This window comes from Oncorhynchus clarkii, chromosome 20 (assembly GCF_045791955.1).
Source record: "Oncorhynchus clarkii lewisi isolate Uvic-CL-2024 chromosome 20, UVic_Ocla_1.0, whole genome shotgun sequence".
In the NCBI taxonomy this organism is placed as follows: Eukaryota; Metazoa; Chordata; class Actinopteri; order Salmoniformes; family Salmonidae; genus Oncorhynchus; species Oncorhynchus clarkii.
In genome coordinates, this window is record NC_092166.1 from 58,630,406 (window position 1) to 58,655,915 (window position 25,510).

The window sequence follows — 25,510 nt, forward strand, 5'->3', positions numbered from 1 at the left end:
ATGAGCCGTCCTCACCTCAGCAGCCTCCACTGACACACACACACAGGCACTGCTGCACTCCAGTGGTCATGTTGTAGAGCTGCATCTCTGTTTTCACCTCCAATTCTCATCTGCAATACCATCATACTGCTGTTCTCTCTCTCTCTCTTTCTATCCCCGTCTCTCTCTCTCTCGCTAACCCCCGTCTCTCTCTCTCTCTCTCTCTCTCTATCCCCGTCTCTCTCTCTCTCTCTAACCCCCGTCTCTCTCTCTCTCTCTATCCCCGTCTCTCTCTCTCTCTCTAACCCCCGTCTCTCTCTCTCTCTCTCTCTCTATCCCCGTCTCTCTCTCTCTCTCTATCCCCGTCTCTCTCTCTCTCTCTCTATCCCCGTCTCTCTCTCTCTATTCCCCATCTCTCTCTCTCTCTCTCTATTCCCCGTCTCTCTCTCTCTCTCTAACCCCCGTCTCTCTCTCTCTCTCTATCCCCGTCTCTCTCTCTCTCTCTAACCCCCGTCTCTCTCTCTCTCTCTATCCCCGTCTTTCTCTCTCTCTCTATCCCCGTCTCTCTCTCTCTCTCTCTCTCTCTATCCCCGTCTCTCTCTCTCTATTCCCCATCTCTCTCTCTCTCTCTCTCTCTATTCCCTGTCTCTCTCTCTCTCTCTATTCCCCGTCTCTCTCTCTCTCTCTATTCCCCATCTCTCTCTCTCTCTATTCTCCGTCTCTCTCTCTCTCTCTCTCTATTCCCCATCTCTCTCTCTCTCTCTCTCTCTCTCTCTCTCTATTCCCCGTCTCTCTCTCTCTCTCTCTCTCTATTCCCCATCTTTCTCTCTCTCTCTCTATTCCTGTCTCTCTCTCTCTCTCTCTATCCCCGTCTCTCTCTCTCTCTCTCTCTCTATCCCCGTCTCTCTCTCTCTCTCGCTCTCTCTCTATCCCCGTCTCTCTCTCTCCTTCTGAAGGTGAAGCAGACAGATGTCAGTGCCTCTGCTTACTTACCTAATCTCCTCTGAGACCCTGTATTGTTACACCATCATCATCTTCATCATCACCATCTTCATCTTAGTCATCATCATCATCTTCAACTTCAGTATCTTCGTCTTCATAATCATCATCATTATCATAATTATCATCACCCAGTCCTTTCATGACCCATTACCCTTCACCTCTGGGGCCTGTCCGTCACTGTGTTGTCCCTCCCCCTGCAGGAGATGCCCAATGGCGCGGGGAGTTTCTGGTGTCTGACGGGGGTGAAGCTGACTTCAGACCACTTAAGACAGTGGTCTTCAAACCACTGACGTGCCTCCATATGCATCTACGCTACAGGCACCTCCCAGGGCAGCTCGCTGGGGTCCTTACCCTCCACACCGCTACAAGCACATCCCACATTGGACCTCTAGGGTCCTTACTTACCCTCCACACCACTACGGGGACCTCCCAGGGCAGTCTTCTAGGGTCCAAACCCTCCACAGTTCTAAAGGCACCTCCCAGGGCAGCTCTATGGGGTCCTTACCCTCCACACAGCTACAGGGACCTCCCAGGGCAGCTCTTTGGAGTCCTAATACTCCACACCACTAAAGGCACCTCCCAGGACAGCTATTTGCAGGTCCTTACCCTCGACACCGCTAAAGGCAGTTCCCAGGGCAGACATCCGGGGTCCTAACTCTCCACACCGCTACAGGCATCTTCCAAAGCAGCCATGCACCTCACCCAACGCCACGATAGGGGGTTGGTCTAGGACCCCCCCAACCCCAAACATACACCTCTCCCCACGTCCATCCCTCAGTGGTCTACTAACCTCCCTCTACCCCCATCTTGCACCCTCCGCCCTTCTTCAACTATTCAGTCTATGCAGTCATTCTTAGTCCCCCTCAGCAGGAATTACTCTGAAACCCAAAACAACAAACTCACCTAATTACACTTCTAGCTAGCTAGCTTGCGACCTGCTAGCCTGTTAGCCTCCTAATATAGTCCGACTCTGAACATTATCCTGCTAGCCTTCCCCTCTTTGGGCCTATAAAGGAGGGAGTAGATTAGCTAGCTAGGTTTAGCCTATGATCTCCCTGCTTTATCTGCCCCAATCAGAGGGGCTCTGGAACCTTGAGGTGACTGAAACATCCACAGGGGGAGGAGAGGGTTACCGATAAGCCACGGCTTCTTCCTTTTTCTTTATGGGCATTTCCTGTCTGATGACAGCACAGCACACCTGGATATGTTGTTTCCAAGGGAACCCCAGGACCAGTGTGTACGTGCCTACATAGCTACGTATAGACTGAACTCTAATAATAACTAAAGTCATGTACAGAAAAACGATATATGAAACCTGTATGTTATTAAGACCTTATGGAATGTTCATACTAATAATGATAATAATGAAGATATTGATAACTTTAGTGGTGACTCCTGGTCCTCCTGGTCCTGGATTGAGTGACCTTCACAAGTGTCCAGCTGGAGGTCACCTGACTGACCGTTGTAACGGCTAACGCTGCTCTCCCATTTCTATCGGGAGAAACTACCTTCCTTTTTCCTTTTCTAAAATTTAATTTATATTTTTTTTTACAGATAACGGTAGCTAAACAGAAACAAACTTTTGCACACCTGATGTAACGTGAGAGAGAGCGAGAGCTTTGACCGAGCGAGGGTAAGGGAACTAAATTGGGAATTTGGGAAGTGTGTTTGCTGAAGGGTACTTAGGAAAGTGTACCGGCTGAACAGTACTTGCTGAAGTGTACTCGATGAAGGGTAAATGTAATCTAATTTATTTGAGGCCTCAGGTTAACATGATTGGTTCTTAGTTACTGAGATTCTATATCTTCTTCTGGACCTTTCCGTTCAGCTCTGACCCTGATGTTACTCAGATATGAATGGTGAAACACTATATTATAAATATACTTCATATGTGTACTGTAGGTATTGTCTCTCATGCTCCAGTTATAACAGGGTTCTCTGACTTACCCCTAACTGAATAACACTGACATGTCTTGAAAATGTTATGATATGATTTAACCTGCTGAACATGTTATGACATATGTACATATAATATGTATGTATATACATAATAAGTACATACATTTAATACATTATAACTAATCCCTATTTGGAGACCAATGGCCAGTGCAGAACGAGATCTAGACAGAACTGATAAATGATTGTTGAATCTAAACCAAAGGTTGGCACTTAGACAAAGACACAGCTCTCTGTCTGTCTTTTAACATTGTGATTTAAAAAAAAAAATGTATTTATTTGATTATTTTGTTGCTGTTTGTGTTGTGGATGTTGGAGAATGTAGCCAACTGTAGCGCATGAGTCTGCTATGCAAATCAACCTTCCCTCCTGACCCTTGACCTCTGACCTGACAGATAGGAAGCAGGAAGTGGACACGCCCACGAACGGACGCTTTATTTACGAATATAAGTCAAGAAGATACGTGATTAAATGCTGCTGTTGAACACTGTCATAGGCTCGATTCCAAATGGCACCCGTCTCCCTATATACTACACACTACTTTTGGCCAGAGCCCTACATAGGGAATAGGGTGTGATTTCCGATTCGCACCATATACATACATAGTACTGAAGTGGTTCACTATGTAGTAAGAAGGGATAATGTATACCAAGGATATTCAACTCTGACCCTACGAGGTCCGGAGCCTGCTGTTTTTCTGTTCTACCTGATAATGAATTGCACACACCTGGTGTCCCAGGTCTAAAGCAGTCCCTGATTACAGGGGAACAATGAAAAGATGCAGTGGAACTGGCTTCGGGGTACAGAGTTGAGTTCGAGGGCTGTATACTATGCTAGGAACAGTCAATGGAAATTCAATGCAAAGAGAGAGTGGAAGAAAGAGAGTAATGGCGAATGAAAGAAAGTACATAGAGAGGAGATAAAATGATGTACTGTTTGTGTGTGAAATAGAGATGATGTGAGGATGAAAGAGGGCTAGGAGTCGTTTTTAGAGAGCGAGTTGTATGTGTTTGTGTGTGTGTAGGGTGTTTGTGTGTGTTGGTACTGGGTATCATTGCTTGGCGAACGAGGGAAAGAGGGATCCTGTATTTTTGCAATAAAGTTATTACCACTGCTCTCTTAATGGGGCGTAACCACTCATCTGACTCTGTCTTCTCATTGGCTGCTTTCTATGTGAAGGGAGGAGGCTGGGTATCATGGCATTTCAGCCTTATTTCTACTGTACCTGAGCAATTAGCTATGCAAAATGGCTTCCCTGCACAGTTTCGCCCATAGCTGCGCAAAGTAGGGGTGCTGGAGGTGTTGCTAATGGTAATACTCCTGTCTGAACAGACATCAATAAAATCATTCAAAATACTGCACCAGAGAGCCACAATTTGGGCAACACGCTCACCAAATATCAAACAGCTTGTTGAGTTGCCGCCATACAAAATAGAATCTTAACACAATTGAGATCCCTACCTATATGTACATGCAGTGCCTTCGGAAAGTATTCAGACCCCTTGACTTTTTCACACATTTTGTTACATTACAGACGTATTCTAAAAATGATTCAATAATCTACGCACAATACTCCATAATGACAAATATTATTTTTTTTGCAAATGTATTACACTACCGGTCAAAAGTTTTAGAACACCTACTCATTCAAGGGTTTTTCTTTATTTTTACTATTTTATACATTGTAGAATAATAGTGAAGACTTTAAAACTAGGAAATAACACATATGGTAAGTGTTAAACAAATATATTTTATATTTGAGATTCTTCAAATAGCCACCCTTTGCCCTGATGACAGCTTTGCACACTCATGGCATTCTCTCGACCAGCTTCATGAGGTAGTCACCTGGAATGCATTTCAATTAACACACATGCCTTAAAAGTTCATTTGTGGAATTTATTTCCTTCTTATTGCTTTTAGAGCCATTCAGTTGTTTTGTGACAGGGTAGGGGTGGTATACAGAAGATAGCCCTATTTGGTAAAAGACCAAGTCCATATTATGACAAGAACAGCTCAAATAAGCCAAGAGAAATGACAGTCCATCATTACTTTAAGACATGAAAGTCAGTCAATACGGAACATTTCAATAACTTTGAAAGTTTCTTCAAGTGCAGTCGCAAAAAACATCAAGCTCTATGATGAAACTGGCTCTCAAGAGGACCGCCAAAGGAATGGAAGACCCAGAGTTACCTCTGCTGCAGAGGTTCATTAGAGTTACCAGCCTCAGAAATTGTGGCACAAATAAATGCTTCACAGAGTTCAAGTAACAGACACATCTCAACATCAACTGATCAGAGGAGACTGTGTGAATCAGGCCTTCATGGTCGATTGCTAGAAAGAAACCACTACTAAAGGACACAAATAATAAGAAGATACTTGCTTGGGCCAAGAAATACGAGCAGTGGACATTAGACCGGTGGAAATGTGTTATTTGGTCTGGAGTCCAAATTGGAGATTTTTGGTTCCAACCGCCGTGTCTGTCACATCTGCTCCTGCTACGCCTTCTGGTGTTCATCCGGTGTCTTCTTGACCTGCAGTTACTCCCCCTGTACACTCTCTCCCTCTCCCTCTCTGTGTGATTGGAGACAGGTGTGCTGGAGTCAGAGCAGATCCCTACCAGCTGCAACTCGTTCCATAATCAAGACCTCTACAATTACTCAGTCCTGCCACTTCCACTCTGCCAGATTGTAATCTCTGCTTAGTCAGTTCATGATTCTAGACATGTATGATTATTCACGATCCTGTTACTCTGCTGTGCCTGTTTCCCTGCCTGACACCGTTTATCCTCTCATTGCAGTTACCGCTCTGTCTCTGTCTCCTGTTCCACATCTCACCACCCAACTATCTTGCTCTGGATTTTACTCAACCCCACCACCACCTTGGATTCCCCTCGACCTGTTTACCCTGTTCTACTCAGCTAACTCCAACCTCAGTCTCCACATCTGTTTTTTCTGCAACTCATCCGAGCTTCCCCAGATCTGCACTCCATATCTCTCTGTGTAACAAATATTTTGGTTCATGCATCCCTGTTTCCTCATCTGAGTCTGCTTTTGGGTTCCACTTAAGTGTCTTTGTGAGACATGTTGGTGAACGGATGATCTCCGCATTTGTATTTCCTACCGTAAAGCATGGAGGAGGTGTTATGGTGTGGGGGTGCTGGTAACACTGACTGTAATTGATTTAGAATTCAAGGCACACTTAACCAGCATGGCTACCACAGCATTCTGCAGTGATATGCCATTCCATCTGGTTTGGGCTTAGTGGGACTATCATGTTTTTCAACAGGACAATGACCCAACGCACCTCCAGGCTGTGTAAGGGCTATTTTACCAAGAATGAGCGTGATGGTGTGCTGCATCAGATGACCTGGCCTCCACAATTCCCCTACCTAAACCAAATTGAGATGATTTGAGATGTGTCAGACTGCAGAGGGAATGAAAAGCTGCCAACAAGTGCTCAGCATATGTGGGAACTCCTTCAAGACTGTTGGAAAAGGATTCCAGGTAAACACATGGACAAATACGTTTTCGACTCTGTGTGTTGTGGAAAGATAGTGTTTATCTTGGCATTAAATGGAGTCGGGAGTTTAGAAGCCTGCACGATGAAGAATGTTCCCGATATTAGCTACAGAGGCAATGCTTCTAAAATGCCTTTGCATTATATTTAAGATGTTATCTATTTCGCAAATCTGAAACATGTATGCGCTGCAAATAAATACAATAGGCACCTTTACATAGGCTGAAACACCGGACACTCTTCTAGCGAACCGCGTTCAGATTCCTGCGGGTGCAGGCATGGCAATGGAAGCTGTTCTTGTGGCTCTGTCGGCTCATTGTTTTCTTTATTTTAGTAGTTACCTGTATCAACTACTGTACATTGCATTTTTGTTACACTGCTTATACACACTGGCTATTTATATACAGGATTCTTGACATAGCTCACTCTAACACACTAAGTGTGCAAAACATGCTCTTTCCATCACGTGGACTGACCAGGTGAATCCAGGTGAAAGCTATGATCCCTTATTGATGTCACTTGTTAAATCCACTTCAATCGGTTTAGATGAAGGGGAGGAGACAGTTAAAGATGGATTTAAGCCTTGCAACAATTGAGACATGGATTGTGTATGTGTGCCATTCAGCGGGTGAATGGTCAAGACGAAAGTGCCTTTGAATGGAGTATGGTAGTAGGTGCCACGCGTACCGCGTTGAGTGTGCCAAGAACTGCAGTGCAGCTGGGTTTTTCACGCTCAACAGTTTCCTGTGTGTATCAAGAATGGACATCCAAAGGACATCCAGCCAACTTTGCACAACTGTGGGGAAGAATTGGAGTCACCATGGGCCAGCATCCCTGTGGAACACTTTCCACACCTTGTAGAGTCCATGCACAGACAAATTGAGGCTGTTCTGAGGGCAAAAGGGGGTGTAACTCAATAGTAGGAAGGTGTTACTAATGTTTTGTACACTCAGTGTATATCTACTGCTGAACATATAATTCTTAGATTGCATTTGGATTACTGATACACGGTTATTTGGGTACTTATTTGGATTCGTTCAGACAATTTTAGATTTTCTTGATTTAATTTTTTCTGTACTTGTTTGACATTTTACTGCACAGTTAGGAGCTAGTAACATGAGCATTTTGCTACAACCGCTATAACATCTACTAAATTCTGTACACGACCAATCAACTTTTATTTGGTTTGACTGATAAACTCATGGGTACACTTGCTATGGCTACCAGTTCTGACTTAAATGGAAATGTCCGCTCTATGGATTGTATTTCTATGCTTCTGTTTTCTATTTTTTGTTCACTGCTTCTGTGAGTGAACAGCAGCTACAATAGTCATTTTGCAAATGTCTAAATACAATGGTGGGAACAACTTAAGTTTGGAAATCAAATGATGCCTACTGTTGAAAAGAGAAGACTGATCTGTCTGTAGAAGCTACCAAATGTATTTTCAACAACTTCAATATTGAGCCAACCAGTAAGTGACGTTAAAGATGAGGTAAGTGGCGGTAGACGTTTCATGAGCATGGCCTTGTTTCTATTACAGCTGTAACGGTTTTCTTCCGCTGAAGGAGAAGAGGACCAAAATGCAGCGTGGTTAGTGTTCAACATCTTTAATATAGACGATAAAACGAGACCACTACAAAATACAAAACAATAAATGTGAAAACCAAAACAGTCCTATCTAGTACAAAGACAGAAGACAACCACCCACAGAATATGGCTGCCTAAATATGGTTCCCAATCAGAGACAACGATAGACAGCTGCCTCTAATTGAGAACCAATCTAGGCAACCATAGAGATAAAAACTACCTAGAAAGGAAACAGCCCCATAAACATACAAAACCCCTAGACCAGAAAAAACACATAAATCCCCCATGTCACACCCTGACCTAACCAAAATAATAAAGAAAACAAAGATAACTAAGGCCTGGGCGTGACAACAGCATATTGGATGACTCATTCATTTTCAAAATTGTCAAGTAAAAATTGTCAAAAATGTGAATAGTAAAGTACAGATAAAAAAAAACGACTTAAGTAGTACTTGAAAAGTAAAAAAAAACTAAATACTTTACACCACTGTCTGTACTTTACAATTTCTATTTTTGAAAAAACTGTATTTTACTCCACTACATTCATAAAGCAAATAATGTACTTTCTACTCCATACATTTTTCCTGACACCCAAAAGTATTCGTTACGTTTTGAATGCTTAGCAGTACAGGAAAATGGTCTAATTCACGCACTTAAAGAGAAAATGCCCGGTCATCTCCACTGCATCTGATCTGGCAGACTCACTAAACACAAATGCTTTGTTTGTAAATTATGTCGGAGTGTTGGAGTGTGCCCCTGGCTATCCTTAAATTTAAAAAACAATGTACTGTCTGGTTTGCTTAATATAAGGAATTTGAAATGATTTATACATTGATACTTAAGTATATTATAAACCAAATACTTTTTTTTACTTTTACTCAAGTAGATTTTACTTTTACTTTAGTAATTTTCTATTAAGGTATCTTTATTATTACTCAAGTATGAAAATTGTGTACTTTTTCCACCACTGACCGGTGGCAATAAATGAGTAAAACCAAACGCTAAGCTTGACTTGGAAGAGTTCCAGTGTTGTGTTGGACAGCCATAGCCAGGTAGCTAACATAGCATCCCTCTGTTTGAGAAGGGTGTTTCAATAGGCTAAACTAGCTAGCTGCATTTGCTAGCTAAGTCAGTGAAAAGAAATTAGGAAATCTTTCTCTCTCTCTCTTGCTTCTTCTTCATTGTGGAAGAAATGAATTTGTTCTAAACTGTTCAACTATTGTCTTTCTCTTTGAGTCAACTACTCACCACATTTTATGCACTGCAGTGCTAGCTAGCTGTAGTTTATGTTTTCAGTACTAAATTAATTATCTGATGCTTTGATTGGTTGGACAACATGTCAGTTCATGCTGCAAGAGCTCTGCTAGGTTGGAGGACGTCCTCCGGAAGTTTTCATAATTACTGTGTAAGTCTATGGAAGGGGGTGAGAACCATGAGCCTCCTAGGTTTTGTATTGAAGTCAATGTAGCTAGAGGAGGAAGGAAGCTAGTTGTCCTCCGGCTACACCATGGTACTACCCTACAGTGTGCTGTTGAAGCTACAGTAGACCTTTGCCAAATAGTGTGTTTTAGTAAATTATTTGGTGATGGCGTGATTATATTTAGTATAGTTTTATCTAAAAAGGATAACTTTTCAAATCTTTTACAATTAAAAAAAAAATTCACTGAGGAGGATGGTCCTCTCCTTCCTCCTCTGAGGAGCCAACAGCTCTGTTTTTCAAAGTACCCTATCTTGACATAGGCTATTGGAATGAGCACATCCAAGTCGGCCATCACTGGTGAGTAGCCTATGCATATTAATGCCGTCTTTATCATTGGGTGACTGAGTGCCACTGGAAAGTTAATTTAGTAGCCTATAGCCTACCCCAGCCTTTAAAATCTAAATTTCCTCCTAATATTGTACAATCTGTGTGTCTCCCCTCTTTTTTATTGCCCTAGGCTATTTGTTGCATTTGTCAGTGTCAGAGTAGACACTGATTTCTGTCATATGTGTAGTATAAAATTTTTTTCTGCTAAAGTCTCCAGTCATGTAAATGAAGTAGAGTTGCATGAAATGTGTTTTATAAAATGCAACCCCCCAAAAAAGGACCTGTGCAAATTCTAAAAATACCTCTGCTCAACTGTATGCTTCTATGCAAATGCGATGATACTGTAGAAGCATGCAATGCTTTATTATGAAGAGCATCCCAAACTCAAAATGTCTTCCCGCAGCTATGCTTGCACTGCAAAATTAGCTAATTGTGTTCTTGCATTACATACTTGCATCCGGTACGAATGAAGCTTCACGGAGTACAACACTACGTAGTGAAACTCATAGTGGTCTGACTGACTGATCCACAAGTCCCGACCAGCCAATGAGAATTAAGCTGCAGTCTGCCAATCAACCAGAAGAGGTCAGTATAGAAACTTAAAGCCTCTCTCTCTCTCTCTCTCTCTCTCTCTCTCTCTCTCTCTCTCTCTCTCTCTCTCTCTCTCTCTCTCTCTCTCATGCACACAAGAAAGCATGCACACACCGTCACGACTATTAGCTTAACGTTTGGTATAGTTAAATTGGGATTGACAGTTAGCTGTAGTGGTTCCTGGAAAGGAAACAATAACTTCATAACTTTCAATACAAGTATTAGTGCGTGTGTGCACGCGTGCATTAGTGTGTGCCACCTGAATGTAACTGCATTCCCATGTGTCTCCTCTCCTCAAAGGAATATTCATCTATTTGATTAACCAGCTGCAGCAATTCAATCTCACTCTTTCCATCCCTTTGTCTCTATTTATCTTGTTCTTTCTTTATGCTTCTCTCTGAGTCGTTTCAATGAGTCACCTCTCTTCCTTTCTCTCATCCTCTCCTCTTTCTCCCTCCACCTCCTTCCCTCTCTTCATCCCTTACGTCGTTCCTACATCGTTGAGCACTGTGAGTGTGAGTGTTAGTGCACGTGCCGGGAGCCTGCACGTGGCAGACTGGTACACGCTGCTCTCTGAATGAGAAATGTCTTGAGCTAAAAATAGGAGGAGAAGAAGGGAGGAGGAGAGAAATATAGAAACTGCAGTTTATTTTTACCCCCAGAATCCCCTGCCTGAACCTAAAGCGTGACATCCTCATTTTATATTTATTTATTCATGCATTTCTGCCACTTCTTTCTCTCTCTGTATCTCTCCAATTGTTATCTCTCTCTCCCCATCAGAAAAGGTATTTTAAGAAGCAGGGTTTCTACAGGAAAGGTGTTTCCTAAATGTAGATTTCCTCCTAAATCAACATACCCAAAAGTAACTGCTTTTCATGTGTAATTACATGATTCTGACATGCAGAAAACGTGGTATATTTGGAAAGAAGACATCTTGGAAACCATGAGGAAATTATCAGAAGATAGATAGGAGTTACATACTTCAGAATACACCAGATCAAGCACACACAAAATAACTGTTTTTTAATTAATTAACATGTTTAATTTTGAATAATAAAAAAAAGGAACCTATATTTAACCAGGAAAAGCCCATTGAGACTCAGAGTGTCTTTTTCAAGAGAGACCTGGCCAACAAGGGAGCAACAATCCATACATTACATAATTAAAACACACAACAATACAATAACATGATCCAGCCTAAAAAACTAACATATCTAGATGAAGCATCGATTGTAGACTATTTCATGCATCTGGTGCACAAGAAGAGAAGGCAGTCTTGCCTAATACTGTGAATGTCCTGGGGACTTTAAGTAGCAACCACCTAGCAGACTGGGTATGGTAACTGCTGGTGGTGAAGGAGACCAGACTACAGAGGTAAAGAGGGAGTTTACCCAAAAGGGCTTTGTAGATGAACACATACAAATGTTTCTTTCTGCGCATATAAAGTGGGGTCCAATCTACCATTTGGTACAATGTGCAATGGTGGGTGAGTGACTTGGCATTGGTAATAAAGCGCAAGGATGCATGATAAACAGAGTCCAGTCTCTGTAAGACGGAGGAGGCTGCATGATAAACAGAGTCCAGTCTCTGTAAGACGGAGGAGGCTGCGTGCATATACAACAAGTCACCATAATCAATTACAGAGACAAAAGTGGGCTGAACAAGCTTCTTTCTAGCCATAAGTGGGAAGCAAGCCTTATTACGAAAATAAAAACCCAATTTCAACGTAAGCTTTGTCACAAGATTATCCACATGAACTTTAAAGGACAACTTGTCATCCAACCATACATAGGTATTTGTAGGATGACACTTTGTCAATGGATAAGCCACCAGATGTGACAATGCTAACCTTCTCTGGCAGAGGTCTAGCTCTGGTAAAGGTCATGAATATAGTTTTTTCTACATTCAAGACCAGCTTGAGACCATAAAGGGAGGCCTGCAGTGACTGAAAAGCAGTCTGGAGCTCTCCAACAGCCTGAACCAGAGAAGGAGCACATGAATATATGACTGTGTCATCTGCATATATATCTTTGCTGGTTGCATCCCATTTTCTATTGTGTAATTGACTGTACGTTTGTCTATCCCATGTGTAACTCAGTGTTGTTGTTTTTGTCGCACTGCTTTGCTTTATCTTGGCCAGGTCGCAGTTGTAAATAAGTTAATTATTGATGACTAGAGCTGGAAACACATCAGATGGCTTCCACAACATGTGAACAATATCAGAAAAAAATGGGATTGATGGACCTAACAACTAGAAATGGGCAGATGTTTTAGTCAGTTGTGGTCACGGGACGTTTCCAAGTGTCCCTAAACCTCTCCAAAGTGGCATATTTCTGTAAATTAGAAAATTCCAGTGATACTACATATTTGCAATCCTTAAATGCTATTTCTTCAGTATAAAAACACAATTTCTACCATATCAAACAACAAATAAGATATACTCATGATCTGTGGAGTCCTGGCTTTCGTTGTGTATCAACGTATTCTGTGTTTATTTTGGCTCGGCTCCCCTTATAAATGCGTATGCCCATGTATGGTAGTAAGTCATACAAAAGATTTGAAGGCACCGATCAATAGCCAAGATACTCAGCTTTCCGCAGACACCCTGCTTTTGCAGATAGGGGCTACCGTTCTCATACCAGACTGAATTGAATAAAAACAATCTAATAGGGTCTTTACATTTAAGAGGTTTTAAAACACACTGTTTTGCAACAAAGGTCTTCAGTAGCCTCAACTGGACTCTCTGGGGTTGCACCATGGTGTAGCCAGAATACAGGTATTTTCCATCCTCCCCTGGGTACATTGACTTCCATACAAAACGTAGGAGGCTCATGGTTCTCACCCCCCTTCCATAGAGTTGCACAGTAATTATTACCCTCTTGCAGCACAAACGGACATGTTGTCCACCCAACCAAAGGATCAGAGAATGAACTTAACACTAAAGCATAAACTACAGCTAGCTAGCACTGCAGTGCAGAAATGTGGTGAAATTAATTTTTTTCTCTTTCCCTTACTTAGCTAGCTAATTTATCCTACTCAAACACCAGGCTCAAACAGAGAGGAATGCTATTTATTTGAGTTAGCTAGCTAATGCTATCCAACACTGGAACTCCTTCAAGTCAAGGTAAGCTTTCGGTTTTATTAATGTATTGCCACCGGGGCTCGCCGGTGTAACTGCTAAACTGCTTGCTGCAAGCCACTTTACTGCTTGATTGTAGCGGGTTTACTAATCCGTTAGTTATAGTAGCTATGTTGACTATGACGTTAGTTAATATGGTGACAACGATGTAGTTGTTAGCGGTTATGGTATAAAGGTTTGGCTTGGAATTTTTTTTCCGCCTGGTCGTAGACGGCTGTTGTGTTGTGCACTGAAGCCCACAAGCGAAGGGAAAAGGTGAAAGGGTGAGAGCGAACAGACAACGTACCACTGTTACAAAATTAGAGCAAGCAGGTAAGATTATCTCTTTCATTTTGAGCCCACGGCAAGAAGGCACAAGAGCCTGCAGTGCTAACAGTTTCCCACTAGATAACCCAGCCACAAAGTCTGTGAAGCGCGTTAGCCAGCTTGAGCTAGCTACTGAGCTAGCATATGAACTTGGTAGCATAGAGTAGATCCTCCATATGATGTTGAAAATAGTGCATTGTGGGTAGTTCCAAAGATATCCAGAAATAAGTTAATAATTATGTTAAAAAAACACAACTATGTTTCTAGTTATAGGTAACCAAATCGTGACTACAACTAAGTTACTAAGTCTTTGACCACACTGTGTTGTGACTAAAAAAATAATAATGCTTGCTACCCTTTAAGAGAAAGATACTAACATTACTTGCAAAGTCTCCAACCCCCTAAACGGGAAACTCTCTGCAAATTTCAGGAGAGTCTATATCCCCTTCCCTTCTGAAATTTGAAAGATGCGAGTGCCTGCAAAATTGTGAATTATCCAAATAATCAGAGACGAAAAATCTACGTCCTGAATCAAAGTTCCTCGTTAGTCATCGCATCCCACAGCCTGTTGACAGACGGATGCTACAACCATTTATGTTAGAGATTAGAAGCCACAAGGAAGATGGGTATCGGCCATAACATAGTCGTCACCTCCGATAAACAATATGTAAACATAAACATAAGTATAAAGTATAAACAACTAGCCCAGGGAGCAGTGGTGTGCATTCATGGAAGCCAAGGGAAGCTGGGCTTCCCCCAAAATTTACCCCCCAAAAATTATATAAAACATATCAAAGAATGTATCTTTCATATCTCTGTGTTTCATAATTTTGCTTCAATTTTCAAGAGACTGGACGTATCTCACCGGAGAAAGCATCCAAGCGAGCGAAACAGCACCCCCGTCCGTATGTGTAGAAAAGGTTCAAATTTATCTCACACTTTTTATTTAACCGTTCCTTTAATTGCACTTTTTTGTTCACGGTTCCTTTAATTGCAGGCACCTCTGAGTGAAGAACTTTGTGAAGAACTTTGAAAGTGTCTTCAAGTGCATTCGCAAAAACCATCAAGCGCTATGATGAAACAGGCTCCCTGAAGACCGCCACAGGTAAGGAAGAGCCAGAGTTACCTCTGCTGCAGAGGAGACGTTTATTAGAGTTACCAGCCTCAGATTGTAGCCCAAATAAATACTTCAGAGTTCAAGTAACAGACACATCTCAAAATCAACTGTTCAGAGGAGACTTGCTTTGGCCAAGATACACGAGCAATGGACATTAGACCAGTGAAAATCTGTCCTTTTTTCCATATCACTGATTTTTGCAATAAAATGCAAATTAATTACTTAAAAATCATACAATGTGATTTTCTGGATTTTTGTTTTAGATTCCGTCTCTCACAGTTGAAGTGTACCTATGATAAAAATTACAGACCTCTACATGCTTTGTAAGTAGGGAAACCTGCAAAATCGGCAGTGTATCAAATACTTGTTCTCCCCACTGTATATATATATATTTTTTACCCCAAATTGAATTTTTCTCCCCAAATTCATGGTATCCAATTGTTAGTAGTTACTATCTTGTCTCATCGCTACAACTCCCGTATGGGCTCGGGAGAGATGAAGGTTGAAAGCCATGTGTCCTCCGAAACACAACCCAACCAAGCCGCACTGCTTCTTAAAACCTCTTACTTCTACCCCCTCCTTTTTCGAAAATTCTGTTAAAAATCGCGCAACTTTTCAGCGTCCTGCTACTCATGCCAGGAATATAGTATATGCATATGATTAGTATGCGTGGATAGAAAACACTCTGAAGTTTATAAAACTGGTTAAATCACGGCTGTGACTATAACAGATCGTGTGTTTCATTGAAAAACGCAAGAAAAACTGCTCTCTGAAAGCTAAAAATAATTTCCATAAGTCACTTCCACGAGTTGTTAAAAGAGAACAGAATTTAATATCGAACTGCCTGCAATTCATACAAATTCCGCACGATGGCGCCATTGTCCCCATTTTCAATTGAATTAATTGTTGGAAAATCCATCTATCTGACCTCCATTTTCCCAGTCTTCACCCGGATGCAGTTGATGAAGACATTAGAAGCCATTGTTTTGCAAGTGAAGACCTATTGAAAAGACATCGCCCTGTAATCATTTTGATAGATTATAAACGTTTACTAATACCTAAAGTTGGATTACAAAAGGATTTCGAAGTGTTTTGTGAAAGTTTATCGTCAACTTTTTTAATTTAAAAAAATTACGCAGCGTTTAAAAACGATGATTTTTTCTGAATGACACAGCTTCCATACAAAGCTATTTTGGGTATATATGGACCGATTTAAACGAAAAAAAGACCCAATAGTGATGTTTATGGGGCATATAGGAGTGCCAAGAAAGAAGCTCGTCAAAGGTAATGAATGTTTTATATTTTATTTCTGCGTTTTGGGTAGCGCCGGCTACCGCAAAATCTGTTGTTTACGTGTCGTGCTGGCATTTTGGGGGGTGCATGCTATCAGATAATAGCTTCTGATGCTTTCGCCGAAAAGCATTTTAAAAATCTGACTTGCTGGCTAGGTTCACAACGAGTGTAGCTTTAATTCAATACCCTGCTTGTGAATTTTGATCAAAGATTGAGTTGTAACGAGTACATTTAGCATTTAGCGTAGCGCATTTGCATTTCCAGGGGCATACTTGAGACGTCTGCGTCTCAAGTATGGTCAAGAAGTTAACACAGCGCGCATCCAACCCGGAAGCCAGTCGCACCAATGTGGTCGGAGGAAACACTGTGCACCTGGCAAGCTAGTTAGTGTGCACTGCGCCCGGCCCACCACAGGAGTCGCTAGTGCCTGATATTCAGACCACCTTTTGATATGAGACTCAAAATTGAGCTCAGGTGCATTCTGTTTCTGTTGATCATCCTTGATGTTTCTAAAACTTGGAATCCACCTGTGATAAATTTAATTGATTGGACATGATTTTGACAGGTGTGTGCCTTTCCAAGGTCCCACAGTTGACCGTGCATATCGGAGCTAAAACCAAGCCATGAGGTCAAAGGAATTGTCCATAGAGCTCTGAGACAGAATTGTGTCGAGGCACAGCATTGAAGGTCCCCAAGAACAGTGGCTTCCATCAGTCTTAAATGGAAGTAGTTTGGAACCACCAAGGATCTTCCTAGAGCTGGCTGCCTGGCAAAACCTGAGCGATCGGGGGAGAAGGGCCTTGGTCAGAGAGGTGACCAAGAACCCTATGTTCACTCTGACAGAGCTCCAGAGTTCCTCTGTGAAGATGGGAGAACCTTCCAGAAGGACAACCATCTTTGCAGCACTCCACCAATCAGGCCTTTATGGCAGGTTGGCCAGACAGAAGCCACTCCTCAGTAAAAGGCACATGACAGCCTGCTTGGAGCTTGCCAAAAGGCACCTAAAGGACTCGCAGACCATGAGAAACAATATTCTCTGGTCTGACGAAACCAAGTGGCAGGGACTAAGAGTCTAGTCCGGATCGAGGCAAAGATGAACAGAGCGAAGTACAGAGGTCCTTGATGGAAATCTGCTTCAGATCGCTCAGGACCTCCGACTGGGGCGAAAATTCACCATCCAACAAGACAACGACCCTAAGCACACAGCCAAGTCAATGCAGGAGTGGCTGCATTTGGGACAAGACAGCCAGAGCCCGGACTTGAACCCGATCGAACGTCTCTGGAGAGACCTGCAGCAATACTCCCCATCCAACCTGACAGAGCTTGAGAGGATCTGCAGAGAAGAATGGGAGACTGTCTAAATAAACGTGTGCCATGCTTGTAGCATCATACCCAAGAAGACTCAAGGCTGTAAACGTTGACAAAGGTGCTTCAACAAAGTACTGAGTAAAGGGTCCGAATACTTATGTCATATTTCCATTCATTTTTTTTATAAATGCGCAAAAATGTCAACTGTTTTTACTTTGTCATTATGGGGTATTGTGTGTGTACATTCAGGTAAAAAAAAATATATTTAAAAAATGTGGGAAAAGTCAAGGGATCTAAATACTTTCTGAATATACTGTACTGTAGGTGCGCTCAGAAGGACTGGTAGCAGGTACAGGTTCCCTCTCTAGGGCTTGGCAAATGTCCACATCTACGTCCCAGAGCACAACTCGAGAGGGCAGAATTATGGGTGCACTCAATACATACGTCTCTTTAAAAAAAAAACCTGGGCGACATGTCAGCGTGAAATTGAATCTGGTGGGAAAAAAGGGCCCGCTCACTGTCCGTAATGTACTCCACGGTTCCGATTGGTCGGTGATAATAAGACATTTGTCCTGGGTCCCCATACCTACTTCTGAAGCGTCCACCTCCACCACGAAGGGTAGCGTAGGATCTGGATGTTTGAGAAATGGGGTGGAATTGAAACTTCCCTTCAGTAGGCAGAAGGCTTTGTCAACTGCAGGATTCCACCCCAACTTCCTGGGACCACCCTTGACATGCTTGGTGGTCGAGCTAAATATCTTACTGAATCGGCGGTAGAAGTTGACAAATCCCAAACTGTTGTAACTGGCCATGACCTGACGCTGATCTGGTAATCCAAAAAGGAGACATCCTCCTGATAAAATTGGCCCTGCTACGCTTTGACATAGTTGGTTAACCAGAAGGCGTTCCAGGACTACTCTGATGTGAGAGACGTGATCCTCCAAGGTAGCAGAGGTGACCAGGATGTCGTTGATATACACGACCACCTGGCGTCCAAGCATGTCCTGGAACACATCGTTGATGAATGCCTGGAACACTGGTGGAGCATTGAGCACTAATCCAAAAGGCATCACCAAGTACTTGTAGTGACCAGACATGGTGCTGAAGGCCATCTTCCATTCATCCCCCTCCCAGATGCGGATCAAATTTTAGGCACTCCATAGGTCCAACTTGGTTAACAAAAAAAACTGGTCCCCGCTGAGTTGTTAGATTGTGGCCGACACCAACTGGAGAAGGTATCGGTACTTCGTGGTGATGGAATTCAGATTTCTTTATTAATCAATGCGCAACCTTCCGTCCTTCTTGGCCACGAAGAAGAAGCCTGCCGACGTAGGGGAGGTGGACGTGCGAATGAAACACTGCTGAAGTGCACCCTGGATGTACTACTCATAGCCTTGGTTTCAGCCACTGACAGTGGGGTGGATGCAGCCGCGCAGAGATCGAAGGCACAGTCTCAGGGGCAATAAGGAAGACCGGTGGCATGGGTCTTGGGGAAAAAACTCCTGAAGATCCTGGTATACCTCCGGGATGTTGGGCTGAAGGGCAACCACAGGACTCTCAACCGACATGGAACCACAGGGAAAGGAAAAGTAGGTCTTCCGGCATTTGAGTGTTCCGACTGTGATTTTCATTGTCGGCCATGAGATGGCGGAATTTTGACAGTATAGCCATTCGAGGCCGAGCACGATCTTGTGTACGGGTGCACTGATGATGCGGAAAGAAAGCTTTTCTTGGTGTGTGTGTGTGTGTGTCCCGGATCCTAGTGGTTGACTATCGAGTGCTTGAACTGGACAAGGAGAGGAGAGCGGGTATGAGGGGATGTTAAGGTAGGATGCGAGGGCCTGTTCAATAACATTCCCTGTTGCACCAAAGTCCACTAGAGCTAGAAGGCCAGCATCCCAGAGTCGCCTCTTCACTGTTGACATTAAGACTGGTTTTTTTGCGGGTACTATTTAATGAAGCTGCCAGTTGAGGACTTGTGAGGCGTATGTTTCTCAATTCTCTAATGCACTTGTCCTCTTGCTCAGTTGTGCACCGGGGCCTCCCACTCCTCTTTCTATTCTGGTTTGCGCTGTTCTGTGAAGGGAGTAGTACACAGCGTTGTACGAAATCTTTAGTTTCCTGGGAACTTCTTGCATGGAATAGCCTTAATTTCTCAGAACAAGAATAGACTGATGAGTTTCAGAAAGTTCTTTGTTTCTGGCAATTTTGAGCCTGTAATTGAACCGACAAATGCTGATGCTCCAGATACTCAACTGGTCTAAAGAAGGCCAGTTTTATTGAATCAGAACAACAGTTTTCAGCTGTGCTAACATAATTGCAAAAGGGTTTTCAATTAGCCTTTTTAAAAATGATAAACTTGGATTAGCTAACACAACGTGCCATTGGAAAAGAGGAGTGATGGTTGCTGATAATGGGCCTCTGTATATCTGTAGATATTCCATTTAAAAAATCAGCTGTTACCAACTGCAATAGTCATTTGCAACATTAACAATGTCTACACTGTATTTCTGATCAATTTGTTATTTTAAATGGACAAAAAATGTGCTTTTCTTTAAAAAACAAGGACATTTCTAAGTGACCCCTAACTTTTGAACTGTAGTGTATATTCATGAGCTCACCTTGACTGACAGCTCTTTGAAATGCCTATGTTGAGAAACTTGGATGCAGTCAGCAATGTTCCAGTAAAATCATCTGAAAATAATTTGGTGACACACAAAGCAACTCAAACAACATAAAAATTGCATCCGTTGCTAGATTTCAATCTAACGTGCAACAAATTTTCATGACAATGTGCATTTTGCCACCAGATATGTGTTCCCATCATAGTGACCCTATTGTGGATAAAAGGCTGTGTAAAATAAAACATTTAACTCTACTGATGGTTTTATCACAAACTGCTGTGTTTATATATAGAAAACATGCTCACTCTGGTCTTGGGATGTGTGCTCTATCCAACAGCTCGCAGATACAGTGCGGATAGGCTACCTGCATTGAGATTATTATGGATAAGAGCGATTTAGTTTTTGTCAAACGACAGCCAAGCATCGATCATCATTCACCAGAATAAGATATTTATTGGAAAGGAGCATCACGTGCACTTTCACCACCCTGTGAAGTCCATAACTTATTTGATCTGTAGCTTAATAAACTGCATGGTTTTCCAAGTCGTAGTGGATTACCACACAACATATCATCACGTGCCTTCGATATGATAGTTATTATCTCAATATTTGTACAGAAAGGCACTTCCACCACCATTTATTGCATAATTAGTTTACTGACACAACGATCAAACCATGTCGAATGAACAAATTGTTGGCATTTATAAAATTGTGCCAGCATATCCTGTTTCCATCAGCTCGGTTATTACTTTTTTTTTCATGCGTCAGGTAATTCATCTGCATGAAATGGTTGGATGGAAACTTGGTTATTGATATCCATTTTTACACAGCCTACTCTCCTGTTTGGCATGTCTCTTGTGATGCAGTTCACAGCATCACTGATGGATGTGTTGACGTGACAACTGGGTCAGAGTTTTGAACGACCCTTCCCGCTCTTTGGTTCCAGGCTGGATTAAGCCCTAGCTAGCCAGTAACTAGCTAACACTAGGGATGTTACGTTTGATACTGGAGCGCTGAGGCATGCGTCGAAATGAGCAGCTAACGTTGAAAGAGTGTGCCGATCCGTCTATCACTTTATCAGTTGTACGTCATCGATGGCGTCCAGAGCTTCGTTTGATGACGTGCTTTTTCGAGCAAAATGCGAGACCCCACTGACATCAAGGTGCTTTCTGCTTTCAAATGTCAACCTCTACTGGACACTGTACTTAAAAATATGGTTTGGATTTTGTACATGTGGTTTCACCTGACTGGTAGCTTAGCAGGTAGAGTAGGGAACTATAGAACATTTCAGGGTATGAGGTCGAATCCTTTTGAAGGCACACTGTTTTGCACTGTTGCTCAAATAATTTGTTATTTAGTATAAGCTTAAGCGTCCCAAATAATGCCATAGATTCCCTTTTTGAAAAATGTGTGAACTTGAAGGCATAAATGGAAGCATTATGTAAGATGCAAACCTGGTATTCCAACTGATTATATGCTACTAAACCCAAACAACTTCCATTATCGCTGTGCTACACAATTTTTATGAAAATGGTGGAGGAAAACAACTCTAATCACACGCTGCTATTTATTGCTAATCGGCAAATGTCACTAATGTACATTCTGAACCGATAATGAAGCTCAGCGTAACAGTTTCTCCGCACAATTTGGTGAATGCTCCTAAGTCAGTTTTTTCCCCTCTCCCGTCACTAGCCAACACCAGATACAGATGAAAGGGGAAACATAGGTATCTTTGCCATAGATTAATAGTGTAAACATTTTATTATACTTGCTGACATCTCACAGTTCAATTATTGGCACCAGTATTGTAGCTACTGTATCTAGCTACATCAAACACGCCTTCTACGATGTTGGTTACAAGGCGGTGCTTAATTAGGTAAGAGAATGTTTGAATATATTCAAATGAGAGTTGGGGTGATGTCCCACCGCAAATTGTAGACTGCAAATTGACCACAAGAAGCCCAATCAGTTATTTCATTAAAACATAATCATTTCAAACCTTGCTTACATTTTGTATACAATCTCTCCATAATATGTGGGAACAGATTTAGAAAATTCAAATCACTTGGAGCTGATTTCCTGGTGTTTTTACAGTCACATACCCCCCCCTGCCCTATGCCTTACTAATCTCACTTTTGAATACAGGTGTTTGACATGGGAGAGGGGACCAGGATGATCAAACTTGTATCAATGTAAAGGCAACAGTAATTAAAAAAATGACTTTTAGTCATCATGAATGACGTGATTGACTGTTTTTGTGAAATTGAATAGGAGGGTTATATTTGCATATTGTGTTCTTTATTGAGTAGTATGCTCTCCTTGCTTTCTATGCCAGTGTTGTGTTTTGATAGTGATGTCAAACCACCCTGATGCGCTGATGTTAAGACCGAGGTAGGTTTAATTGCTGGTATGGTTAAATTTGATCTCTCGTAGGGTGAAGTTGTATTTATTTCCTTTCCCCAAACTCAAAATGTCTTCCCGCAGCTATGGTTGCACTGCAAAATGATGCAAAAGTATGCAACCCAAAATGTCAGCCAAATGCTGCCATTTTGCATAACTAATTGTGATCTTGCATTACATACTTACATCCGGTATGAATGAAGCTTCATGGAGTACAACACTACATAATGAAACTGATAGTGGTCTGACTGACTAATCCACAGGTCCTGACCAGCTCTGGCCAATGAGAATGAAGCTGCAGTCTGCCAATCAACCAGAAGAGGTCAGTATAGAAACTTAAAGCAACAATCTCTCTCTCTCTCTATCACTCTCTCTCGACAAAGCACTTTAGCTACCACCTGTTGTCAGCTCTGTCAAGTGCTCTTGGGGCTGTCCAATTGTTAGATGTTTGGGTGGGAATAATGCTGTAGAAGGATTAGGGTTGGATTAACAATAATTCTGATAAAACGGAGAGCTCTCGTTGGTAATCCCCGTCTCTCCGGAACTCTCCTCTCCTGTCTCTCAGGAATTCTCTCCTCTCTCTCTCCTTCCCTCCTTTCTTTCATGCCTCGCTCCCTGTAAGAAGACCTCCCTGCCAGCATATTTTTTTCCTGACAGATGGCTGACCGTAGCAGTTCTATAGTTGGGTTATAGCCTTCTAGTCCGCTACTGGGCTGTCCCAAAGTGTGTGTTTATTATGACATAAACAGGAGAGAACCATAGTTCCCATCAGGTCATATCTCTGTCCTTATCATATGTCACTGAACAGACTGACAGCATTTTTATTCTATGGAATGTTCCATATAAACTTTATGATTTAGCCAACTCACTTGTTATTGTTGTCATGCAATGTTTATTCATACTGTCCTTTGTGGATGCACCTTCTTCAAAGGACTCTGTCCCTGTATGGCTGACACAAAACCATGCTCACAACATTAACCAAGTCAACCAGTGGCGGTCAGGGCCATTTTTAAGAGGAGTGAGGATGATTATTGCACACTTTCGACCTGCATCTAGCTGATCTAGGGTGTAATCATTAGTCCAACAGTTGAAAACGAGAGTTTCTATTGAACAAATTCAGGTATGTTTATCCCTGTTTTGATCCGTTTGCTTCCGTTTAGGTATCTTTTTTCCACAGAAACGGCGAAATGAATACACCCCTGATCACATGCAAACAGTTCAGTTTCATAGTTTCACAGTTCAGTTCCACAGTTCAGTTTCCTTTTCCCTTCGCTCGTTGACTTCAATGCACAACACTTCATCATAACAGCTACACACAGCATACATTGTTGTCACCATATTAAATAAAGTAACGTCATAGTCAACATACTGTAGATAATAAAACTAATGTGTTAGTAAACCCGCTACAATCATGCAGTACAGTCAGTAAGTAATTAGCAGTTACACCAGCAGACCCCGGTGGCAATAAATTAGTAAAAGCAAAAGCTTACCTGGACTTGTTCCAGTGTTGGATAGTTGTAGCCAGCTAGCATAGCATCCCTCTCTGTTTGAGCCGGGTGCTTGGGTAGGCTAAACTAGCTAGCTGCATTTGCTACCTCTTGCTCTCTCTCTTGCTCTGCCTTCATTTTGAAGAACTCAATTTGTTTAAAACTGTTAAACTATTAGAGAGAATACAGTAGACTGCATCCATCAAAGCAGTGATTTATGACCTATTTTATGGGTCACGTGGTTATGCCCATATATGTACATCCTGTCCTTCCGTTCTCACGCTACCGAGTGGGTGCTTATGCCCATATATGTACATCATGTCATTCCATTCTCACGCTATCGAGTGAGTGTTTATTTAACCAGATAGTGCATCTGTTTATGTTAAAGCTTAAAGCTGTCATGATGGTTGATGTGTAGTGACCTCGTTGAACTGTGGAATGTGTTTGGACATTTCAAAGATTATGGCCACCCTGTTGTATATGAAACAGTAATGGGTATTGGTCAGACGGAGTATAAGTAAGAGCTGTGAACCCTACAAACGACCTCGATAAACCCCCAGAACACTAAATAAGAAATTCAAATAAACCGAGAACACTAACCAAGAAATTAAACATGTCTCCTAGGCCAATTGTAGGTGTGTCTCGTGTCAAGAACACAATGACAAAAACATTGAGGACATTCTGTGTGAGGCCCCTGATTGTTTTAATAGAGTGCTGGATATCAGTGATGGACATATGGGTTACATTTTCCAACCGGAGGATTCACCTGTGACGATTTTCACAGACAGCGGCCACAGCCCCCTTTATCAAACAAAACCCGGGGGGTTTTCTCCTGCGCTGCATATGAGAGAATGTCTTAAAAACTTCTTATGGCTGCAATCCCGTTAACGGGATCGATATGACAACAGCCAGTGAAAGTGCAGGGCGCCAAATTCAAAACAACATAAATCTCATAACTAAAATTCCTCAAACATACATGTATTTTACCCCGTTTTAAAGGTAATCTTGTTGTTAATCCCACCACAGTGTCCGATTTCAAATAGGCTTTACAGCGAAAGCACCACAAACGATTATGTTAGGTCACCATTAACTCACAGAAAAACACAGCCATCTTTACAGCCAAAGAGAGGAGTCACAACAAGCACAAATAGAGATAAAATGAATCACTAACCTTTGATGATCTTCATCAGATGACACTCATAGGACTTCATGTTACACAATACATATATGTTTTGTTTGATAAAGTTCATATTTATATTTTTAAAAATCCCACTATACATTGGCGCTAGTTCACTAGTTCCAAAAACATCCGGTGATATTGCAGAGAGCCACATCATTTTGCAGAAATACTCATTATAAATGTCGATGAAAATTCAAGTGTTAGACATGGAAATATAG

At 42.0% G+C, this 25,510-nt stretch overlaps 1 protein-coding gene across 1 annotated transcript in view; it reads left to right on the forward strand.

Annotated features, from left to right (window-relative positions):
- Positions 1-4,077, forward strand: part of LOC139376599 (ubiquitin carboxyl-terminal hydrolase 54-like) — a 36,538-nt gene extending 32,461 nt beyond the window's left edge. Inside the window, exon 19 of the mRNA XM_071119376.1 lies at positions 1,182-4,077. Within this exon, the coding sequence (XP_070975477.1) occupies positions 1,182-1,271 (90 nt within the window). The 3' untranslated portion in view covers positions 1,272-4,077. The remainder of the gene's footprint in view (positions 1-1,181) is intronic.
- Positions 4,078-25,510: the final 21,433 nt, after the last annotated feature.